The sequence below is a fragment of the Rhizophagus irregularis genome, chromosome 7 (genome assembly GCF_026210795.1).
Source record: "Rhizophagus irregularis chromosome 7, complete sequence".
Classification (NCBI taxonomy): domain Eukaryota; kingdom Fungi; phylum Glomeromycota; class Glomeromycetes; order Glomerales; family Glomeraceae; genus Rhizophagus; species Rhizophagus irregularis.
Window position 1 is genome coordinate 991763 of NC_089435.1, and position 22360 is coordinate 1014122.

The 22360-nt window shown below is 24.4% G+C and overlaps 5 protein-coding genes across 5 annotated transcripts; 2 read left to right on the forward strand and 3 right to left on the reverse strand.

Moving 5' to 3' along the window:
- Window positions 1–5125: 5125 nt before the first annotated feature.
- On the forward strand, window positions 5126–6767 carry OCT59_027039 (uncharacterized protein). The gene is made up of 3 exons (XM_066136672.1): window positions 5126–5412; window positions 5526–6164; window positions 6365–6767. Exons 1-3 carry the CDS (start codon window positions 5159–5161, stop codon window positions 6612–6614), a joined length of 1143 nt encoding a protein of 380 aa, XP_065993138.1. The 5' UTR covers window positions 5126–5158; the 3' UTR covers window positions 6615–6767.
- Window positions 6768–8561: 1794 nt separating this feature from the next.
- On the reverse strand, window positions 8562–10010 carry OCT59_027040 (uncharacterized protein). Its single transcript, XM_025320953.2, has 4 exons — window positions 9730–10010; window positions 9390–9644; window positions 8873–9239; window positions 8562–8765 (listed from the first exon to the last, which is right to left on the reverse strand). The coding sequence occupies exons 1-4, from the start codon at window positions 9961–9963 to the stop codon at window positions 8686–8688; spliced, it is 936 nt and encodes a 311-aa protein (XP_025170118.1). The 5' UTR covers window positions 9964–10010; the 3' UTR covers window positions 8562–8685.
- Window positions 10011–11946: 1936 nt separating this feature from the next.
- OCT59_027041 (uncharacterized protein) lies at window positions 11947–13227 on the forward strand. The gene has a single exon (XM_025320954.2). It carries the CDS (start codon window positions 11989–11991, stop codon window positions 12916–12918), a length of 930 nt encoding a protein of 309 aa, XP_025170119.1. The 5' UTR covers window positions 11947–11988; the 3' UTR covers window positions 12919–13227.
- A 2444-nt stretch (window positions 13228–15671) lies between these two features.
- Window positions 15672–16797, reverse strand: OCT59_027042 (uncharacterized protein; the record flags this gene model as incomplete). Its single annotated transcript, XM_025311586.1, has 4 exons — window positions 15672–15799; window positions 16157–16312; window positions 16380–16577; window positions 16659–16797. 4 exons carry the CDS (start codon window positions 16795–16797, stop codon window positions 15672–15674), a joined length of 621 nt encoding a protein of 206 aa, XP_025170121.1.
- A 1181-nt stretch (window positions 16798–17978) lies between these two features.
- Window positions 17979–20906, reverse strand: OCT59_027043 (uncharacterized protein; the record flags this gene model as incomplete). The annotated part of the gene is made up of 1 exon (XM_066136673.1): window positions 17979–20906. The coding sequence occupies exon 1, from the start codon at window positions 20838–20840 to the stop codon at window positions 17979–17981; it is 2862 nt and encodes a 953-aa protein (XP_065993139.1). The 5' UTR covers window positions 20841–20906.
- Window positions 20907–22360: the final 1454 nt, after the last annotated feature.

Below are 22360 nucleotides of genomic sequence, written 5' to 3' on the forward strand. Positions count from 1 at the left end.
AATCCCAATTTTTATTTATATATTAAAAGTATTTAAAATAGTAGATTTTCAAAAATGTTTCCAATTAATGATAAAAAGAAGAAACACTTCAAACAAATTTCTGCTATATACTTTTCTTAAAGTTAACATTATTAACTTTTTAATTTATGTCGGCTCATGCGGAGCTTTACTAGTATATAAAATTTGCTTAATTTACTGCTATTAAGGATTCTATCATAGTTTTTTTTTAATTTTATCTTAATCTTATTAATGTAATTTAGTAATTTTTTAATTTTATAAAAAAAGATCTCTAATGAAATTCTTTATTAAAAAAAAAATTTCAAGCCAAAATTCTCGATACCCTTATTAAAAAAAAAACTATTTTCTAACAAAATTCTCCATCAAAAAAATAAAAAAACTTTTCAACCAACAATTCTCTAATGAAATTCTCAATCAAAAAAAATATCCCTGATTAAGAAAAATTTCTAACGAAAATCTTCCATCAAAAAATACATTTTCCCTATTAAAAAAAAATTCAAAGATTCTTTACCTATTAAAAAAAGTTCTCAAAAGAATTTCTATCAAAAAAAAACTTCCCTCCTATTAAAAAAAAAAATTCTTTACCAAAATTTTCTATCAAAAAAAAAAATCTCCTGTTAAAAAAATTATTAACGAAATGATCTATCAAAAAAAAAAAAATTCTCTAATAAAATTCTCCGTCAAAAAATACTTTCACCTATTAAAAAAAATTCCCAAAAGAATTCTTTATCAAGGAAAACTCCCTCCTATTAAAAAAAATTCTTAACGAAATTCTCTATCAAAAAAAAATCTCACTTGTTAAAAAAATTTTCTAGTAACGAAATTATCTATCAAAAAAAAAATCTTCCCTATTAAAAAAATTCTTCAAATAATTTTCTGCAAAAAAAAAAAAAATTCTCAATTAATTCTTTATCAAAAAAAAAATCTCTCCTATCAAAAAAAATTGTTAAGTACATATCAAAAAAAAAATCTTATCAAAAAAAAAATTCTCCAATAAAATTTCTATCAAATAAAAGTTTTTAACGAAATTATCATCAAAAAAAAAACTCAGAAATGTTCCTATCAATGAAAAAAAATTTTCTAACGAAATTTTTTATCAAAAAAAATCTTATTAAAAAAATTCCCAAAGAAATTCTATCAAACTAAGCCTTTGCCTATATTAAAAATAAAAATTCTCTACAAAATTTGTTTATAAAAAAAAGCCAATAAAAAAAAAAAATTTTTTAAAACTATGCTAAACTTAAAACATGTGACCAACAAAATATCAACCCTGTGCTGACAAAGAAACTAATTTTTGACAAAGATAAAATTATTGAGCATAGTTGGATTAAATCAAATACAGTTGGACAAAAACATCAAGCACAGACGGACAAAAATATCAAGCACAAATGGATAAAAACATAAAGCACGGACGGATAAAAATGTCAAGCATGGTCAGATAAAAACATCAAGCACGTACAGATAAAAACATCAAGCACGTACAGATAAATATCAAGCATGTACAGATAAACATCAAACACGTACAAATAAAACATCAAGCACGTACAGATAAAACATCAAGCACGTACAGATAAACATCAAGCATGAACAGATAAAAATATCAAGCACGTGATAGATAAACATCAAGCATGAACAGATAAAAATATCAAGCACGTACAGATAAATATCAAGCACGGGACAGATGAAAATCAAGCATAAACAGGTAAAATGTCAGACACGGGGTGACATTTTGTCAAGCCATGCTTGATATTTTATCGCACAATGTCTGATAATTATGTCCAACTCGGCTTGCCATAATATAGCTATAGTATAAGATTCAACTACGAAGTTCACATGGTGCATTCCCAAAAAGATGAAAATCTGCATGAAGATCAGAGGACAAACTACAAATTAAGCGAAAAAGTGAATGAATAAGGAAGGTCATGCAGGATGATCACCACTTCAAAATCATACTATCGCCAAATAAGTACAATAAATAATACCTAAATAAATACAAAAACGCGTTTTATATAAAGAGATATAAAAAATGTATAATGAGTTTAATATTGTTACTATAGTTGTTAAGCAACTTTATTTAGTCTTCAAAGAATAGTTTGCTTTGACCAAAGTACCAAAATTATGTTCTAAATCTTTGTATAAAGAAGATAAACAACAAATAAAAACAGTTAATATAGTAATTAAAAATAATAAACCAGTAATAAATTTTATACTTAAATAATTATTAAACTTGATATTTTCAGCTTTTTATAAACCTTTGCCTGACATTAAAAAAGAAAAGGAACAAGAAGGGAGAGTTTCAAAGTTACAAAATCACTACCGTTAAATAAATCAGGCACAAAACAGGGTAAAAAAGATTCATACATATAACGGTAAAATCACATGATTACTCCGCTTTAGACTATTATCACCAACAGATTTAATTATATAGATATAGATTTCATATTAAAATTCAAGAATAACTTGAAGAATTAGAAGTGTAATTTATTATATACAAAATTACTGCAGACTACTTAAACAAAAAAAAATGCAAATTAATTTAGAAAAATTAAATTTCTCGTAACATCAATTTTTTATTTAGTTTATATTCTAGATTTATTCATTTTTTTAATAATGAGAAATAAATTTGCAGCAAGGACTATATATATCATTACCAGGAATGAGCACTCTTTTTCATTGAAAATCATTTTCAATTCTTTAGCAGCCGGACTTTTTTTTTTTGAGATCACCTTTTCATTAATTCTGCACATTCAGGTATACTAGTAGTTCCTTTTATAATTTCTGGTCTAATACCTTTACAAATATCTAAATAAATATGAAAGTCATGAGAAATATTATGAAATTCTGAGACCCCTGATGTCAACTCCTTCCTATATTACTGTATAATGATACACATCAGCAGCTTTTGTACTATATACTGTATATATATATAAAACTACTCCACATATATTATTTTTTATGTTAGATTGATTAACTGGTTTACATAATCCAAGATCACTAATCATATTTCTCTATGCTATAGAAATCTCCAAAAACAAAATTTGAATCAAGGATTCCTTCATATTGAGATATGCATGATATAAAATTCTAAATTTATCATTTGGATTATATTTTATTTCTAAAACTACCCACTGTTGGATGTATTACAATCATGCAAATTAATGTGTCTGGATTCCAAATAATGGGGTAAGATATGAACCATTTGATCTTTGCTGGCATTGTCAATGCAACTACTACGTTTATTAAAAAATAACATCAATCATTACATGAAATTAAAATATTTCTATAATTAATGACAAAGTTTAAAATAATTAATCACCTCGGTTAACTTTCTAAGCGCTATAGGATACTTTTCATTAAATTTAAGAAAAATTTTAAGATCATTTGCATCTTTATTATCTCATACATCAATTTTAAAAACCGTTCACTTTCGATCTTGTTTCTCATAATCCCAATGGTCTATAAATTCATCTAACCAAGTGCCTATATAAACTGTGCTAAAACCTTCTTGTGCAAGAAATTTAATATTCCTTAATTGTGCATAAGGGATTCATTCAAGTAACTCATATTTATTTCTTACTTTTAATTGTGATTTACGTATAAATTTATCAACATGTTCATTTCTACTAGTCCAATTACTAAAATTTTTCTGAAATCTTTTGGAGTTACATTTCCTTAAACCAATTATAAAAAGTATTTAATTTATTACATTCAGGACATAAGCCAAATTCTTGATTAAGTATTATGTGTTCGTGGATATCAAACCATCATCGGAAGAATCATTTGAGTTTGCAAAATTAATTTCTTTATCCTCATCAAATAATATTCATTTTTTTTAAAGAATTTCGTTAATAAATTACTTATTCTGTAAGCTAAAATATAATATTGCTTTGCGGGATTATTGTAAATGTCAGTTGATCAAATAAAATGGCGCAGTAATGATGTTTATGAATGTAAGATATCTGACAGATCATTAGTCCGAAGTGTAACGAAGGACTATATATTTCTATGGATGTCACTCATCACAGAAACTGAACCTATTTTCCTTAGACAACAGATTGTTTCCATTTTCCTAGTACAATTAGGTAATCATGAATTCAAAGTTATTAATATACTAATTTGCAAAATATGGTTCAAAATATTTATAATTCAATTTCAAGCAAACTACGTCAATAGAAGCTAATGTATGTATATATAAATGTATAACAATCACGCACATGAGTACCGTTTCTGCTTAAATATATTGATTCTGGACGTTTCGCTTTGAACCCTTGTTGATATTTGTTTGTTTAAACGTGAAATATACCTTCAACAACAATATTGATGTTAATCGTTGCAAAATTCAAAGCAATTAAGGATTTATCAAAAATTAATCCGTCAATTTTATTCGCAAGTGAAATGATGATAATGCACGCGTCTACAATTAGAACATTTATTATTAAATACTATTTTAACGATTCTTATTGATTGAAATTTATTTAATAAATTCTTATATGTTAAATTAAATGTGTGTGAAAAAAAAAAATAATTATTATTTTAATTTAAATTGATTAAACTTCAAAACTTGATGTTTGTTAATTAAGTTTTTATACTGCAAATGTAATGGAGTAATGGGTAAATGTTTCTATTTAATATATTTAATAACAATATAATGCATACATGAATTTCTAATTTGCAACTTATCAGAAATAAAAAACACTACAAAAATTGTGGTTGAAAGAAATTTATTGGTCGTTTGCCTAGTACGTTCTTTTGGCGATTCACGGTTATTACTAGTAAAATCTTTATTAAAAAAATAAATGAAAATCGAAAAAAAAAATTAAAAAGAAAGCTTTTTTAGCAATAACATTTTTTTTTTTAAAAAAAAAATAAAAGTTTGAAATATAAACTTTGCCAAAATATTATAATAAATAACAAGAAATATTCTATCTCTAGAAAAACAATTCACATATATCGTATAATAAATTATTAACTGAATTCACATCACAAAAGAATTTTGATATTACAAAATTTGACGTCAGAAATGTCGATCGCATATTTGACTAACCATTTAGGTAAATATTCATATGAAGCCTTTTAATACTGACGAAATTTCTACGTTCATTTTTCGGAAAAAAAATTTGTTTTTTTTCTTTTTTAAATTATGTCACGTAATTTTGAATCTGAAATCTCTAAAGCATTCGAACAATTATTAAAAAATGAAACGGATTATAATGTTATAATTTATATTGGAGAAGAACCCAATATTAAAGAATTCCATGCTCATCATATTATATTACGTTGTAGATCCGAATATTTTAATAAAATACTTTCTGATGAGAATATAAAGAAAAAAGATGGAAATTATATAATTGAGAATTCAAATATCGATCCCCAATCTTTTAAATCTATTCTCAAGTAAGTTATCAAATGAAATTATTATTATAAATTTACGTTATGTAACATTTACATTTTTATAAAATTGAATTAACACATGTATATACTGTACTGTATATATATATATATAATAGGTATCTTTATACTGGTCATATTAATATCACAAATAAAAATGAAACCGAACTTTTAAATATTTTGATAGCCTCTGACGAATTAAAATTGAAACGATTAACAAAACTTACGGAAGAATTTATTATTGAAAAACATCATCAATTCTTACAAAATGATCCGGTTGGAATTCTTCAAACCGTTTATTATCGTAAATTTCTTGTTAAATTACAAGAATTTTGTTTAGAATTAATCTGTTATAAACCTAAAATTTTATTCAATTCTGATAAATTTATTAATTTACCTGCTTCTTTATTAGAAATTATTTTAAAAAGAGATGATTTAAATTTAAGTGAAATAGAAATTTGGGAAAATTTAATTAAATGGGGATTATCACAAGAACAAGAATTTAATCAAGAAATTTTTCAATGGAATCAAGATGATATTAATATTTTTAAAGGAATTCTTCAAAAATTTATTCCTTTAATTAGATTTTATGAAATATCTTCTGAAGATTATTATAACAAAGTTAAACCTTATGAAGGAATTTTATCTAAAGAATTAATAGATGAGATTTTAAAATTTCATATGGTTCCAGGTTACAGACGAACTCTTAATATTTATGGCCCAAGACATTCAAATTATGGAATTATAAATAATATAAGGTATGATATAATCATAATTTATTTAATTTTACGTCAATTAATTGTGAAACTATTGAATCACCCACGATCACATATTAATTATTCGATAATATTTATCACTATACGAATTTATATAAATTACGAGGTAAATATAATTTGACGTTTTATGACTTATTTCGAATGGAAGTTGATTATTATTTGATTTATTTTTTGTAGATTAGTTCGTTTTTTTCGAAAATGAAATATTATCAAGCTATCATCGATATCATCAATTTCATCATCTTCGATGATGAAATTAATCCGATATCACCGCTTGAATTACCTCCGCCAAAATTACCTTCTCCACATTTAGTTTTATATATTTTATTATTGATTTTATTAATATTAGATTATTTTGATGGAGTTATTGTATTTAAAACTCTTTATTCTATCTGGGCATGTTTTTTTTATCATCGAATAATTGCGAGATGATTTGCCATTTGACCAATTGAAAAAAAGGTGGTAGGATGTACCAACACGATGTATATCGACATATCGGTATATTAATATTAACTATTTTTCTATTTTTGCAATTAATATTTTTTACAAAATAAAAAGTTCTTTTATATAACCAGTTGATTAACGACACGTTTTTATTACTTACTTATAATATTCTAAAATTTGAAGCAATATATCATTATTTACCGCTGAGAGAATAATAAAATTAGATAATATCAAGCGCTTTTTCATCATTTATATCTTGCGGAAGTTATTATAAATGAATTACGTTGTTTATCAATTATGTTTTATTCATTCGTAATCACATTAGTTTAATGTTTGGAATAGGTTTTCACATAAAATAAATATTTAAATATTTATTAAATTATTGGTGTCAAATTTCGCGCCTTATTTGAAAATTAACTCAAGAACTTCAATTGAAATGAAAATGGCAGTCATAACATTGACAGGATGATTGAACCGGCAAAAAACAATTGATTTGATGTATGTAGGTATGTAGAGTCTTTTTCACTATATGGTAAAAATTACCGCGCTTGTTGAAGATTGCATTTTGTTCTCTTTAAAAGGTTCACCAAGTTTTCTACTTCAACGCTTCGCGGTTTACAAAATTTTTAAGACACGACATCATCAATTACGCAAAACAAATTTCGAAAAAAAAGTTCAAAATAAACTGCAGTTATTATATTAAAGAAATATATACAAATATTGTCATGAAATTATTAGGAAATAATTAAAAACTAAATTTTATTACTTTGTGCCACTTCATCTTTAAATAAATCATTAACTTTTATTAATTCTGTACGAAATGAAAACTTGGATTTTTTTTAAAGAAAAATCAATCATAAAAAAAATTTCTCTAATCCACGAATATGTACTTGAAATATTTATCATTTAAATTATTACTATATAATAAGCATTAATAAAAATATATACAGTATATAGATATAAACTTAACTTACCGGATAAAGAAAATTAATCTATCCTTTTAGTTTTAAATATCACATAAAGAAGGAAGTTTCATCACCTCTATTAGGTTCAGAACCTCTTTAATTGAACCTTCATTATCAGGTCCTGGGATCGCTTTAACTGGGTCCATCAACAGATCCTGGAATGCAGCAATGATGGAACAAGCTATTTCTTTAGTAGTATAATCAAGGAATGATTATAGTCGAGTTTATTTGGTGAGCAACACTCGATATTTTTATAGGTGAAATTCCCACTTCTAGCTAAATTGAATATATAGTCCAAAAACTAGGAACTCGTAATTAATCAACCTATAAGTGTAAAGATCTTGCATCACGAGAAATCCTTCTAGAAATTCATTAGAATAGAAAATATATCAATAATAATTGTATCACTTGTAATTTTGGTCATTGTACAGTACTTGATGGCAAATTTAGCATTCTTTACCATTAACAGGAAGATCAGAGTTAATTGATTCTGAATCAAATGATAGAGGTAATGATGGACATGTGATGATTATATTAATTATTGAGAACGCAATCATAAATTAAATTTCGTGTATCGATAACTTGTGCTTTGATAAATTTCAGATTCGATTCCTTTCTTATAAGTAAAAAGTACAAGTTATTCAGATTTTCTTAAAGTGTTCTTGATTCAAAAATGTTTCTTGTAAAAAGCAAGATTTAATATTAAAAAATATTTAAGCTAGTTTAAACGCCCATATAAAGTTACGAATCATTATTATGCATCGTTACTGTATCTATATATTGTAAATAATTCAATTAAAATTTTGTTGATGTATTGTAGTACTTCGTACTGTATAACAAATTACAAGATCACGAGAGGAAATTAATTCTTTGGAATATATACAACATAATTAGACTTTTTAACAAGTGTCATAAGAGCGTTAAAAAGTTACTTTTGTAAAAGATCATTGAATAAAATTATTCGACATACTTAAATTTTCAAACATGTAATAGATTTATTCAAATACTTTATCTCCAAAAACAAAACAAAAAAAGAAAGGAAAAAAAAAGAAATATATTCTAATAATTCTAAAATGAATCAACAAAGAATTTAACTATTCGGTTTCTAATTCTTTAAGAGATAAAACAATATCATATATATTAGGACGTTTATCAGGATCATCCACCCAACAAGCTAAATTATATAATTAAATTATAAAAAAAGAAAAGAAAGTGATATACGTTAATTATGTTAATAATTTTATCTTAATAAAAAAAAAAATAATAATATTTTTTATTTACCTGTATACAAATTACTATATTTAACCGGAGTATCTTCAACAATTTCTTCCCTTTTACCTTTTTTAATTTCTTTAACTAAATCTATATCATATTCTATACCTTCAGGATAAAAAGGTCTACGACAACTTGAAATTTGCCATAAAATAACACCCAAACTATAAATATCCGATTTACTATTCAATTCGTAAGGTTTAATTTCTTCTTGAAGTTTATACATACTATATAAACTTTGAGGATCCATATAAGGAATAATACCCAATTTATTTGTAAAAATCTCATCATAATGTGAATCTTCGGTTATTTTTCTTGATAATCCAAAATTTGTTAACTTGATATTATTCTGATGTACGAGTATATTATAAGAATTCTATAAATAAAGAATAAAAAAAAATAAAAAAAATAAAAAAATCATTTTTGATTAAAAATCATTTGATTCAAAAATCGTTTTGATTAATTATTTTGATTAATATTAAAATATGATAATAATTTATAAAAAATTTATAAAAAAATTTTATACCAAATCTCCATGAACGATATCTTCATTATGAATACATGATATAGCGTTTGCAAGTTGTATTGCTAAACGTAATTTATCATTCCAATCAAGTCTATTAAAATTTTCAATCAAATAACTATGTAACGTGCCGCCATCAGCATATTCCATGATCAACAAATACTTATTCATTTGATGAATTAATCCGGTTCTCAATTTAGAGATTCCATAAAATCGTAAAATATTTGTATGAAAATCCACCTCACGTTGTATTTTCAACTATTATTAAAAAAAAAAATTTAATATTTTTAAAAAAACTTAAATAAATTTAGTATTTATATTCACAGTTTAAAATAATAATTACCTCATTTACAATTTCTTGAACGGTTAATTTATATGATGATTTTAAAACTAATACAGTATCAGAATCTTTCCAATTTGCACGAAAGATATTTCCTACAGAACCGATACTAATTTCTTGTATATTATTAAAATGAGAATAATCATAAAATTTAATATGTTCTTCTACGATGGCTTTTTCTAACCAATCAATATCAGCGCTTGAATCAGTTTCTTGTTTTTTGTAAATGGATGACATTGTATCGCAAGTAAAAAAAAAAATAAGAAAGAAATTTATTTTTATTCGTTTGTAAAAAAAAAACAAAACTTTAATTTATAGCTATTATTACTGATCGTCAATTCGCATGTGTGATCAACATATTACGTATTATAAAAATCATACTCGGAGAAAAGATTTTTACGGTTTATCAATTATAATACATGGACTCTTGGACTTTCAAATTTTCGATACAATTTAAAAAAATAATTTACGATAAAATAGTCGGTGTAAAATTTTTTTTAAAACTTTAAGGAAAAAAAGATTTGGTGAAATCGAAGCGTCACGTGAAACATTGAGTACCCCAAAAACAAACTCCGGAGCTAAATTAATTTTATTTGGTAAGATCAATTCCTTATTATGGTTTTCAATCACCAAACGGGGTATCATTCATTTATGACGCAAGCGAATACATTTTTTTTAGCCTTCTTTATTATCACCTGGATTGGATGACGGAGTGGTGACGGATTCTCCGATAAAAATAACTAAACCTTTTAAAGTATACTACAAAAAAGAATTCTAAGACTTATATATCCATGAAAAAATTGATTGTTTTTTAACAATTAATTTTATATTTTAATTCATTTTATTGTTCTTTAAAACTAAAAAAACACGATTATGCAATCGACATAATTGTTTTTTTTGTATAATTTTGTGGGCGTTATTGTAATTGTTATAAAGCACAAAGAAAATTTTTAATTGTTTATTTATTATTTGTTTATTTTTTTTTTTACATACTAATTATATGCAACTGAACTCGATAAAAATAATACCTACCTTCCTTCTATGTGATCATTAAATGTGATATATTTACATCTGTCGGGCGTTTCTACTGAAAAAAAAAAAAAAATAGTAAAATAAAAAATTAATTTTTTTTTCGATACAAAAAGATGAAATGTTACGAAACGGACGTAATTATAATATGTTGATTAAATTTTCTTAAATTACGCTTAATCTCCCGTCAATTTTTAATATTTTTAATATTAACGAAGACAAAAAAGTTTTTGGTAATTAATTACATACCACATTAAGTTACTTTGTCATTTTTCAATGCATCGTTATAACATTTTTATGATTTTTACCGTATTTTTTACCAAATTTTGAAAAATTGAAGCTAAAGATAAATACATAAAATTTTTTTCATATAATTTACAAAAATAATAAAATAATTTCTCGCCGATTTTTGATTTGATTTATCATCTTAACGTTGAATGCACTGACGCCATTATCTAGCGTCCTAAAACTCGAGTTATTCACTCATATGGTTAAACGTTATTATTGTTGATTTATACTTTTTGATTGGCGGGAACTATTTTGTAAACTCAGTAATCATACACTGAATAAGGTTTTTTCAATTATTATTGTAAATTTTCTGTATGTTTTCTACTGTATAATGTTAGTAGTCATTCATGCACAGTAAAGATGTGTACTATACAAATAAAAAAGAAACATTTCCTATTTATAGAAATTCATCAATGTAATGTTTTTGTGCGAAAAAAATTCTATATCCTATATTTAGTAAAACAAATATAATTTTTAAAAAAATTTAAATTTATGAAACCTTAAACATGTTTGAAGTAGCGATTAAGTTTCAGTATTATGATCATTTTATTAAAAAAAATATTAATGACGTGCTAAAAATAAATTATTTTGTTTTTTTGTTTTTTTTGGGTTTCTTTGTTTGATTTCAATTTTTCAAAAAACAGTAATTATTAAAATTTTTTTTAACTCGCATAAAATTAGAAAAGGTGCTTGAATAATCCTTTATTAAGTAAAGTTCTGTGACTTTTGTCTCATAGGTATAGAAATTATGTGTATCAGCCTATGTTTGATGTGCATATTGATTGTCACACAAGTGAAGGCGCGGAATGTATACACCGTTGGATACCTTTAAAGGTAGACAAAAAAAAGTTAAAATTTAAAATATATAAAGTTTTAATTCTTTATTATATTTCATATTTTTTCATCAAACTTTTTTTTTTAAAAAAAAAAATTTTTTTTTTAAAAATGAATACTTTTCAATCTCAAGGTTACATTCCAACCGCAAAATTTCTTTCAGTTAGTGATAAGGATATGAAAGAAATGATTGACCACATACTTGAACAACAAAAAAATCGATCGGATCGGATTTTGATGGTTGGACAAATCGGTGATTTTATTCCATTTTATGAACTTGCCTTTAAAGTTATTCAGAATGTATTGGAATATATTAGCGAAAAAGAATCAATTCATGAACAACTTATGGAACGAAAAATTGATCGTGCGATAACAAAACATGCTATGAATACAATGATAGCTGAAATAAATGTTATTGAAAATCATATTAAACGTATGGGGGACATTAACCTTACTTTAAAAGAACGAAAAATTGAAGTACCTTACGTATTAGGTTCTTGTCTTAAGATTTTAAACGAGTTCAATAATAAACAACATATTTATTATATGCATCCTCTTATTACTTCCCCTTTCTTAATTGCTTTCTCTCAGATATATATTACTGCTTGTACATATGGAATTGAACTTATTCCTTCATATGAAGAAAGAGTTGAAAAGGAAAAGAAATTATTAAAAGAAGTTATTGAAGAATATAAAACGAATACCATTAAAGAAAGACTCGAAATGATTAAAGTTGTTCATATGTTAAAACTTCCACATTATGAAGGTGATATTAAAGATAATATGATTGAATTAATAAATCCTGCGAATATTGGAAATATTCTTAATAATTTGAAAAAAGATACGGAACTTTTATCATTACATGAAGTAGATATTGTTAAGGATGGTTTTGGTTTTGATAGTAAACCTAATGAATTACATTATTGGGATCGTACATTTTGGGATCAAAAACAACAATGTTCGAATAATTATGATTATTCAATAGTAGTAAAAATTGCATACGAGCAATATTTTGATGAAGTTCTTTCTTCCATTTATTAGATAATTTAGCGAGTTTTACGACGTGTAGATATTTTGACCTTATAGTATTTTCTTTTCATTTTGTTTTTTACACTAGATTACAAATAAGAGATAATTATTATTTGTATAATAGTATATAAAAAGTATTTAGATGTTTACTGTGATATTTAAAATATATCAGTCCATAAATAATAGAGGAAGACAAGGATTATTTTCATTCATGACCGCATTCCAATTATTTTTCGCATAGTTCTGTACATTTTGATAACTTACAATATTATTTACTTTAAATAAATCATTTACTAAATATTATATATTTTTCATTCTTAAAACATCATGCAATGTCACGATGATCAAAATATGTGCAAGATATCTTTCATTAACAAAATAGATATTTTTTAACGTTCTTGTCATGCTCAAATTTAAAATAATACTGTATATATAAAATTTGTTTAATAAAAACATGGATAAAAAAATTAAAAGGAATTAGATACAGGATCGAAATTAATTCATTTTTATTATCATATTCTAATTATATAAAAAAAAATAGTATCATACATTTATCATTTTGATATTTTTGAACGAAAAAAAAAATGATAGACTTATCGCCAATATCACATAATCATTATGTCGAATGATTTGAGATTCATAAAAATTTTTTATTTTCTATTCCGAATCCGAAATAATGAATTTTACTATATTAATTTTTACAGGCAAGGATTATGAAATTGATAAACGAAATTATAATCATAAAATCAAAAATTCTCACTGAAAGTAGTTGATAAGTATTGGTTACCTAATAGTACTTAAAAAATATTAATAAGCATTTCATAGATGAAATAATCAAACCGAACTTTATAATAAAATGGTAAGGTGCAAAATAATTAACAAGTATAAATGTTTTTATATTAACTGTTAATATAACTTTATAAGAACGAGATATAAAGTTTTTTAAAAAATTATAATTCCATATTACCTATCGTACAGATAATACATTTTTAAATAACTCTATCTAGAAGCTAATGTAATTTGAATTCTTTAATATTACGTCCTTTGTCAAATATAACTTTTACATTATAGTTAATAAGTTTCTTGGAGAAAATTCAAAAAATCACTGGGTAAGGTACGATTTAAATTTTGCAAATTAAAAAAAAATAGAAAAAAGAAATTTAGCAATTTAATACATGATAAAAAAACATTTTAAAACCATTACTAACTAAATAAAATAAAGTAAAATGAAATGCCATCAATATTTATATGGTTCAATAATTTATCCTAAGGAGAAATTATATCGAAGCAATCACTTGTTAACGTGATCAAAGGTGATTAAAGTGTAAGACGACAAAATAATGAATGTGAGACTTTTCCGGAGTCCTGAAATAAATACTAACAAAAATTAAACCGTTTGTAGTATAACAACTTTGTCACTACATTACAAATTTTGATTTAATCTAATCTACAATTTTAATTATGACAGACAATATTAAGTAATTGTGGAAAATATATCTGCAAACGATGCTTATTACCGTACATTGAAAATGTAGCGAATAACGCACTCATATAAATATTGTTACAAATTATATCCCTATAAAAAATGTTTCAGAAAAATGATCACGTGTCTGAGTTTCTTCGGAATAAAAACTAGAAAAATGATCATTTTTCAGAGTTTTTCACAGAATCATTTCATAGGGTATTCCTTGTATTAAACATGAGTTAACAAAACAGTGTAATCTATTTGATAGTATTCTTCTGGATTTAGAATAAACTATTCCAATTCTTTAAGATTTGCAATCATAACCTAAAATTTTTAATCAATTTATATAAAAATTGAATGTACTATAGATATTATTTGAAACAGATATAATTACTCAATGTAAAAATGTAAATTAATATCATTGATATTACAAATGTTAGTGGTGGAAATCGCAAGATAGATAAATTTTTATTTTCACAAGAACAAATACTGTTAATTGTGGAATTAAATGAATAATATAAATGATGATTCATATTCTTTAAACGTATATAGTTTTATTGAACGAATATTACTAATTCAAAGCGCACTATTTATAAAGCAATTTTGTTAATTAAGACTCAGATTTTCAAATTCACACGATATTAGAAAATAATATTAAATAATTATAGCCATATAATTTAATATACAGTACGTGGATCCTTTTATTCCAAGTAATGAAATAAAGTACCATTTGATGTTACTTCTTATTAAAAATAGGTAGTAATTTTGTGACTAAACAATAATTTAAACAAATCTGACAAATATTTGAAGATTCATTTAAACTTTTTTGCACTATTGAATAACCATACTTTTCACTAATAAGAGCATTTTTAATTTCGGGGCATCATTTGTCACCTTCATAATATTTTACGTTAACTTCATAAGTTTTATTTTTTCAACCTTATTACTAATAATACCAATTATGTAATTACAAATTCATTCAACAAAATTCATTTGTAAACCGTGCCAAAAGGTCTTGTGTAAGAAATTGAAATTTATTTGTTATCCATATTGGGTTAAATTTATACTATCCGTATATTTGATTCTGGATATTCGAAATTAATTATAGTGCTGGCAGAGTATCAATAGTGTTGGCCGACATTTAAAATCCCGTGATCCACATTCGCAGTTTTTTAAATTCATATTAGTTGATATTTTCAACGGATAATAACGACAACAGATTGTCTGACGGATAAACAGAAATTAATCGTTTTAGGCGGATAATCTATATGGTCGGGTTTCGGTTCGCATCTCTGACCCTTCATTGTGTATAAGGAGTATAAGGGGTCCACTCAAATAATTCGTATTTATTCCTTGCTTTTAATGCAATTCTTGAATCGACTCGTCCAATTGCCAAAATTTTGCTGAAATCATTTGTAGTGGCATTCTCTGCATATAGATATTAATATCACTATCAGAAGAATCATTTAAATTCGCAATACTATTAATTTTACTAGTAACATTATCGTTATATAACGAATTATTGCTTAATTTTATAGATTAAAAAAAAAATATAATTTTAATTTATTTTCAATAATTCATAGGCTATATAACTCAAATAAATGATTATAATCTTGACGAATCGCCTTATCACGATACGTCTGATAAAAATTTGTTAAATATCTCAATATAAATACGGGAAAAAATTATCCGTTTTTTGCCATGTTTAAATCTTAAATCATACATTCATCTAAATAGGAAAACATTTATTTAATTACATAATATAAAAATATTATATATACGTACCAAAATATTCGTTCATTTCAGTATTATCATAATTCATAATTACAATTTTATCACTTAACGAGTCTTGTGATAAATATTCATTCAATTTAGCTGAATATTTAATTTTTCTACTTGTATAACAAGAATTCGGATGATATTTAATTTTTAATTCATTCTCTAAAAAGAAAAAAAAATTGGTAAAATAAAATGTAATTTTATATTAAATGATTAAGTGTATAATTACCAGGTATATGTACTATTTTTTTCATCGTTATCCTCTTGGAATTTACAGTATCAACCCATTTTTCATAAATCATTTTCAATTCTTTAGCAGTTGGCCTTTTTTTAGGATCATCATTCCAACGCCTTTTCATTAATTCTGCATATTCAGGCATACTACTAGTTCCTCCCATAATTTCCGGTCTAATACCTTTACAAATATCTATAAATTTATCAACATGTTCATTTCCACCGGTCCAATTATCAAAATTTTTCCGAAATTTTTAGAATTACATTCTTTCACCAATTGTCATGAGACATTCAGGGAATAAGCCGTAATCTTGATTAAGTATTCTCTCTTCAATAATATTTAAGTCATCATTGGAAGAATCATTTGCAATAATAATTTTATTAGCAACTTTATCCTCTTCAATAATATTCATTTTTTTTTTGAAGTTTTAGTAACGTAAAAAATGAAAATTCTAACTCATGAGGAAAATCTGAAAGCAACGAAAAATTTATATTTTCGTTTTAAAGAATTCGTTAGTAAGTTGATTAATTCTGTAATCAAATATGTTTGGGTTAAATAATGATTATATTTTGTCTTCCAAATTTAGAATTAATTGTGAATCCAAAATATAACGGCGCAGCAATTGCCTTTCTTACTTTAATTAAAATTCATATGTATAAAACAACGTACTAATTTATATTGGTCAAGTATGAAATCCTTTTCTCATTATTTCTTAAAATATCAGTTAACGTGAAATCCATTATATCGCATAGTTGTTATATAGTGTTCTGTATTTAATGATTTTTTCCTCTTTGTATAAATTATAAAATTTTACTTTGTATTTAGCATGTAAAATTGAAATCGTCATTCCAAATATATGAAACTTAATTATTTTTTTTTAAAACGTTATGGATCGTTAGTCACTGTTGCACGTGATCCAGATAATAACGTGATTTACATTGTAACATTAGTATTCTTATATGGTTACTCCTCTCTCAGAAATAAATCTTAAAAAAATTATACGCAACTAGTATCTAAAGTGAAACGAATAAAAAAAAAATTTATCATGCATTTTTAATGGAATATTTTAATAAAAATTTAATATGCTATTATAACAGCTCATAAAGATATATTTTTTGAAGAAAAAAATAATATTAAAGGTTATATTTGTTAATAAAATAATCTAAAATATTTAAAAGATCGATATGAGAAAAAGGTATTCATTTCCTACAAAAACAAAATAATATATTAAAGATTCACTTTACAGTACTTTCAGCATATTATGAGTTTCTCTTAAAATAGTACACTACTCTCTATTTTCCTATTAACATTTTATTTTTGACTAAGAACTACACAACTACACTCGTCTCAAATCAAAATTTTTTGCGCAATTATATACTTGAATACTTTATTATAATATAAAAAAAAAATTGCTGAAGTTAAACAATAAAAAAAAATAATATTAAAATTTCAAAAAATTTTAATAATAATTCAGATATTTAAAAATAATCTATCGATCTATTCTAATAAACACATTTGTTTAAAAAATATTTATCTACTATATTTATGTACTAAAAAGACTGACACATTTAATTATTTGAATCACTCTTTGTATCAATCAATTTCATTTTGTTCATTTAATAATGTAAGAATCTTTTTTGCATCATCATTTCCACCTTCGGCTGCTTCTTTATATAAATTAAAAGCCCTTTCCTTATCAACATTAACTATAATTCCATTATCATAATAATAACCGAGCTTACATTTTCCATTTACACATCCTTCTTCGGCTGCCTGTTTATAATAACCAAATGCTCTAATCTCATTCCTATTTACACCTTTTCCTAATTCATAAATTTCTCCTAATTTATATAAAGCAAGTTTATCATTTTCTGCTGATCTTTTATACCAATAATTAACCATATTTAAATCATTTACTAGTTTTTCATTATCTTCATACATTAATTTAAGATATTCCATTGCATTATTTTTTCCTTTTACAATCGCCTCATCATATAATATCATTCCTTTTTCTTTATCAACTTTTGTTCCAATTCCATTAACATAACAATATCCAAGATGAAATTTTGCATTTACATATCCTTTTTCAGCTGATTTCTTATAATATTCAAATGCTTTATTTTTATCTTTTACTGTACCTATTCCTAATTCATGACATATACCCATGTTATCACACGTAACTTCATTTTCATTTGTTGCCGCTTTTTGGAACCAATAATTGGCTTTTTCAAAATCTTTTTCAGTTCCTTCTCCCATAATATATAAAAATCCAAGATTATTTTGTGCATCTATATATCCTTTTTCAGCTGCTCTTTTATATAACTCAAAAGCTTTTATTTCATCTTTTTCAACTCCTATACCAAATTTATAATGATATCCTAAATTATGTAATGCTAATTCACACCCATTTTCTGCTGCTTCTCTATACCAATAAATAGCTTGTACTAAATCTTTTTCTGTACCTTCTCCATTTTCATATAAATATCCGATTTTACTTTTTGCAACATTAAGTCCTCTTTCAGCTGCAATTTTATACAATTCAAACGACTTATCCTTATTAATTTCAGTTCCAATACCTAAATAATAACAATTTCCAAGTTCAAACTGTGCATTTAAGAATCCTTTATCAGACGCCATTTCATAATATTCAAACGCTTTTTTTTCATTCTTTTCAACACCAAACCCGTTGTAATAACAGACACCTAAATTATATTGTGCTGCTATAACTCCATTCTCAGCTGCTTTATTATGCCAGTAAACAGCTTTTTCTGGATCTATTTCTGTTCCTACTCCACTTTGATATAAAATTCCAAGATTACTTTGCCCAATATTATGTCCTCTTTCTGCTGTAATTTTATATAATTCAAATGCTTTTGTCTTATCAACTTCAGTTCCAAGTCCTTTATCATAACAATATCCAAGTTCAAATTGAGCTTCTAAATGTCCTTGTTTAGCTGATTTTTTAAAATATTCAAATGATTTAACATCATCTCTTTTAACACTTATACCATGTTTATAGTAATATGCTAAATTATATTGTGCTATTTTACATCCATTTTCTGCTGCTTTATTGTACCAATAAATAGCTTTTGCTAAATCTAGTTTTATATATTTACCATTTTTATATAAAGTTCCAAGAGCACTTTGCGCTGCAGTCTGTCCCTTTTCAGAAGCAATTGTATATAATTTAAATGCTTTAATTAAATTAGTATCAACTCCAATTCCATTTTCATAACAATATCCAAGTTCATATTGAGAATCTAAATATCCTTGATTAGCTGATTTTTTAAAATATTCAAATGATTTTTTTTCATTTTCCTCATTTTTATAATGAATACCTAATTTATATTGTGATAATTTATTTCCATTTTCAGCTGATTTTTCATACCAATAAATAGATTTTTCTAAATCTTTTTCTATATTTTGATAATAATCACCTAATATATTTTGCGCTAATGAATATCCTCCTTCAGCAGATTTAAAATACCATTCAAAAGATTCCTTATCATCTTTTTTTATTCCAATTCCATTTTGATAACAAATACCAAGATTATATTGTGCATGTATATTCCCTTCATTAGCAGATTTAAAATACCATTCAAATGCTTTCTTTTCATCTTTTATTATTCCAATCCCATTTTGATAACAATAACCTAAATTATTTTGTGCATCAATATTTCCTCCTTTTGCTGATTTTAAATAATATTCAAATGATTTAAATAAATCCTTCTTTTTTCCTATACCATATTGATAACAATGACCTAAATTATTTAATTCTATTAATTCTTTCTTTTTATCATAATCTATTTGATTTTCATTATTATTATTAGAACAATATTTATTTTTTGATTCAAAATATTCTTCCATAATATTTATTTCATCCTTACATAAATTTATTTCTAATCCATTAAAATTTTCAAATTGATTATTATATGACATTGTATGTTTCTTTTCTTCTAAATTTTTAAATTCTTTTATAATCAAATCTCTTTTATTTAAAATAATATCTTTATAATAATAAAATGATAATAAATATTTTGATATAATAATATTAAGTAATTGATAAATAGAAATTAAATTATTATTAATTTCATCATCATCATCATTATTATTATCATCATCATCATTTTTTTTAGTATATTTATTAATTGATAATAAATATAATTTTAAAGATTTATCATCATCATCAAAAAGATTTGATAAATCATTATCATTTATTAAATCATAATCATAAAAAAATCCTATTAAACCTGAAAACCAATTTTCATTTTCTTCATGATCTTCCATTAATTTTAAAATTTTTTCATGATTTAATTCATTATTAATTAAATAATCTTGTACCCAATCAATTAAAATATTTTCAAAATTATTATAATTATCTATTTTTATTATTTGACGATAAAATCCTTTTAAAAATTTTTTTAATAAATTATTATTCTCATTATCTAAATTCATTTTATTTTTATTTCGTTTATGAAGAAGTCTTTTAAAAAAGAGGAAGAGAAATAATAGACGTACAAATTAAATTAACGTTACAATTAATAACTAATTATAGGAGATTAAAACACTGCGCATAAAGGAAATAATAAATTCGCTATTAACCGCTGTAGCCACTGTCACACTAACTTATAATGGTAATTTGGCGGCTTGGCGCTTGTTGCTGCGGTATTGCTGCGGTATAATGAGAATTATTTTTAGGATAAACGTTTATCAAAATATGCAAACAGCCATTGCAGCCAGTCACACCAAGACTGTTGCTGCGGTATTGTTGTTTCACGAATCTGTACATAAATTTTATCAAAGAGAATTACTTTACGTTAATGGTTTTGATTGACGAAGGATTTGCTAAACAAGTTAAAGGCGGACTTCAATATTTTTATATTATTCATGAGATTAAATATATTTATTGCATATAAATATAATAATTTTATTAAATAAAATTTAAAATGTTTATTATACTGCCGTACAGTAAAAAAAAAACTTTTTTATTCTGTCTAGACATAAAATTGAAGTCACATTTATTAATCCAATATGGAAGAATTTTATGCTTACTGATAATATATTTGAGATTATATAAAAATAAATGATAATCATTTCATTGGAACTTAATAATTACCTAAGATGAAATGATTAACCAGTTACTGCGATTTTGTAATAATTGATATACATTCCGGTTGTGTAAAATTTGTTTGTCATACAGTATATACATTGCAGAAACTTTTAAAATCGAAACCATATCGTGACCATGTCAAAATTTTATCGTAGGAATTATAACCAAGACTTGGTCGCGACATAGTTTCACATTGCCACGATAAGTTTAATATAATCGTATGAGTAAAGTTACTGCATATTAAGAAAACTGTCGCTGGGTCATACAAGATCGTAAAGTATTAGTAAGCTAAATATTAAACATATATTCAAGTTATGTTAAAGTTGCAGTAAATGTATATTTAAGTTATATTGAATAAATATCAAAGTTAAAGTAAATGTATATTTAAGTTATATTGAATAAATATCAAAGTTAAAGTAAATGTATATTTAAGTTATTTCGAATAGTTATTAAAGTTAAAGTAAACTAATCTTTAATGTATTTTTAAGTTATGTCGAATAGATATTAAAGTTAAATTAAACATATATTTAATTTATATTGAATAAATATGAAAGGAATATATAGAAAGTAAGTAACGGAAATTGGCTAAGTAAGTAACGTAAAGTCACATGATCTATTACGTTACTTTACGTTACTCTTATTGCTAAAGGTCTTCAGTCACGTGACGGATTTAATATTTTTGATTGGCCAAATTGGCCACATGATCGCATCATGTTTATTTGTTTATCGAATCTCGAGGGCAGTTCTTTCAGTCTCAAGGTATTTTTCTTTTCTTTTATTTTTATTTCTAACTTACATTCTGCTTACACTTTGTTTCTTACTAACTCTATTTCATCATTTTTAGGTCCTTTAGTCCTTCCAGTTA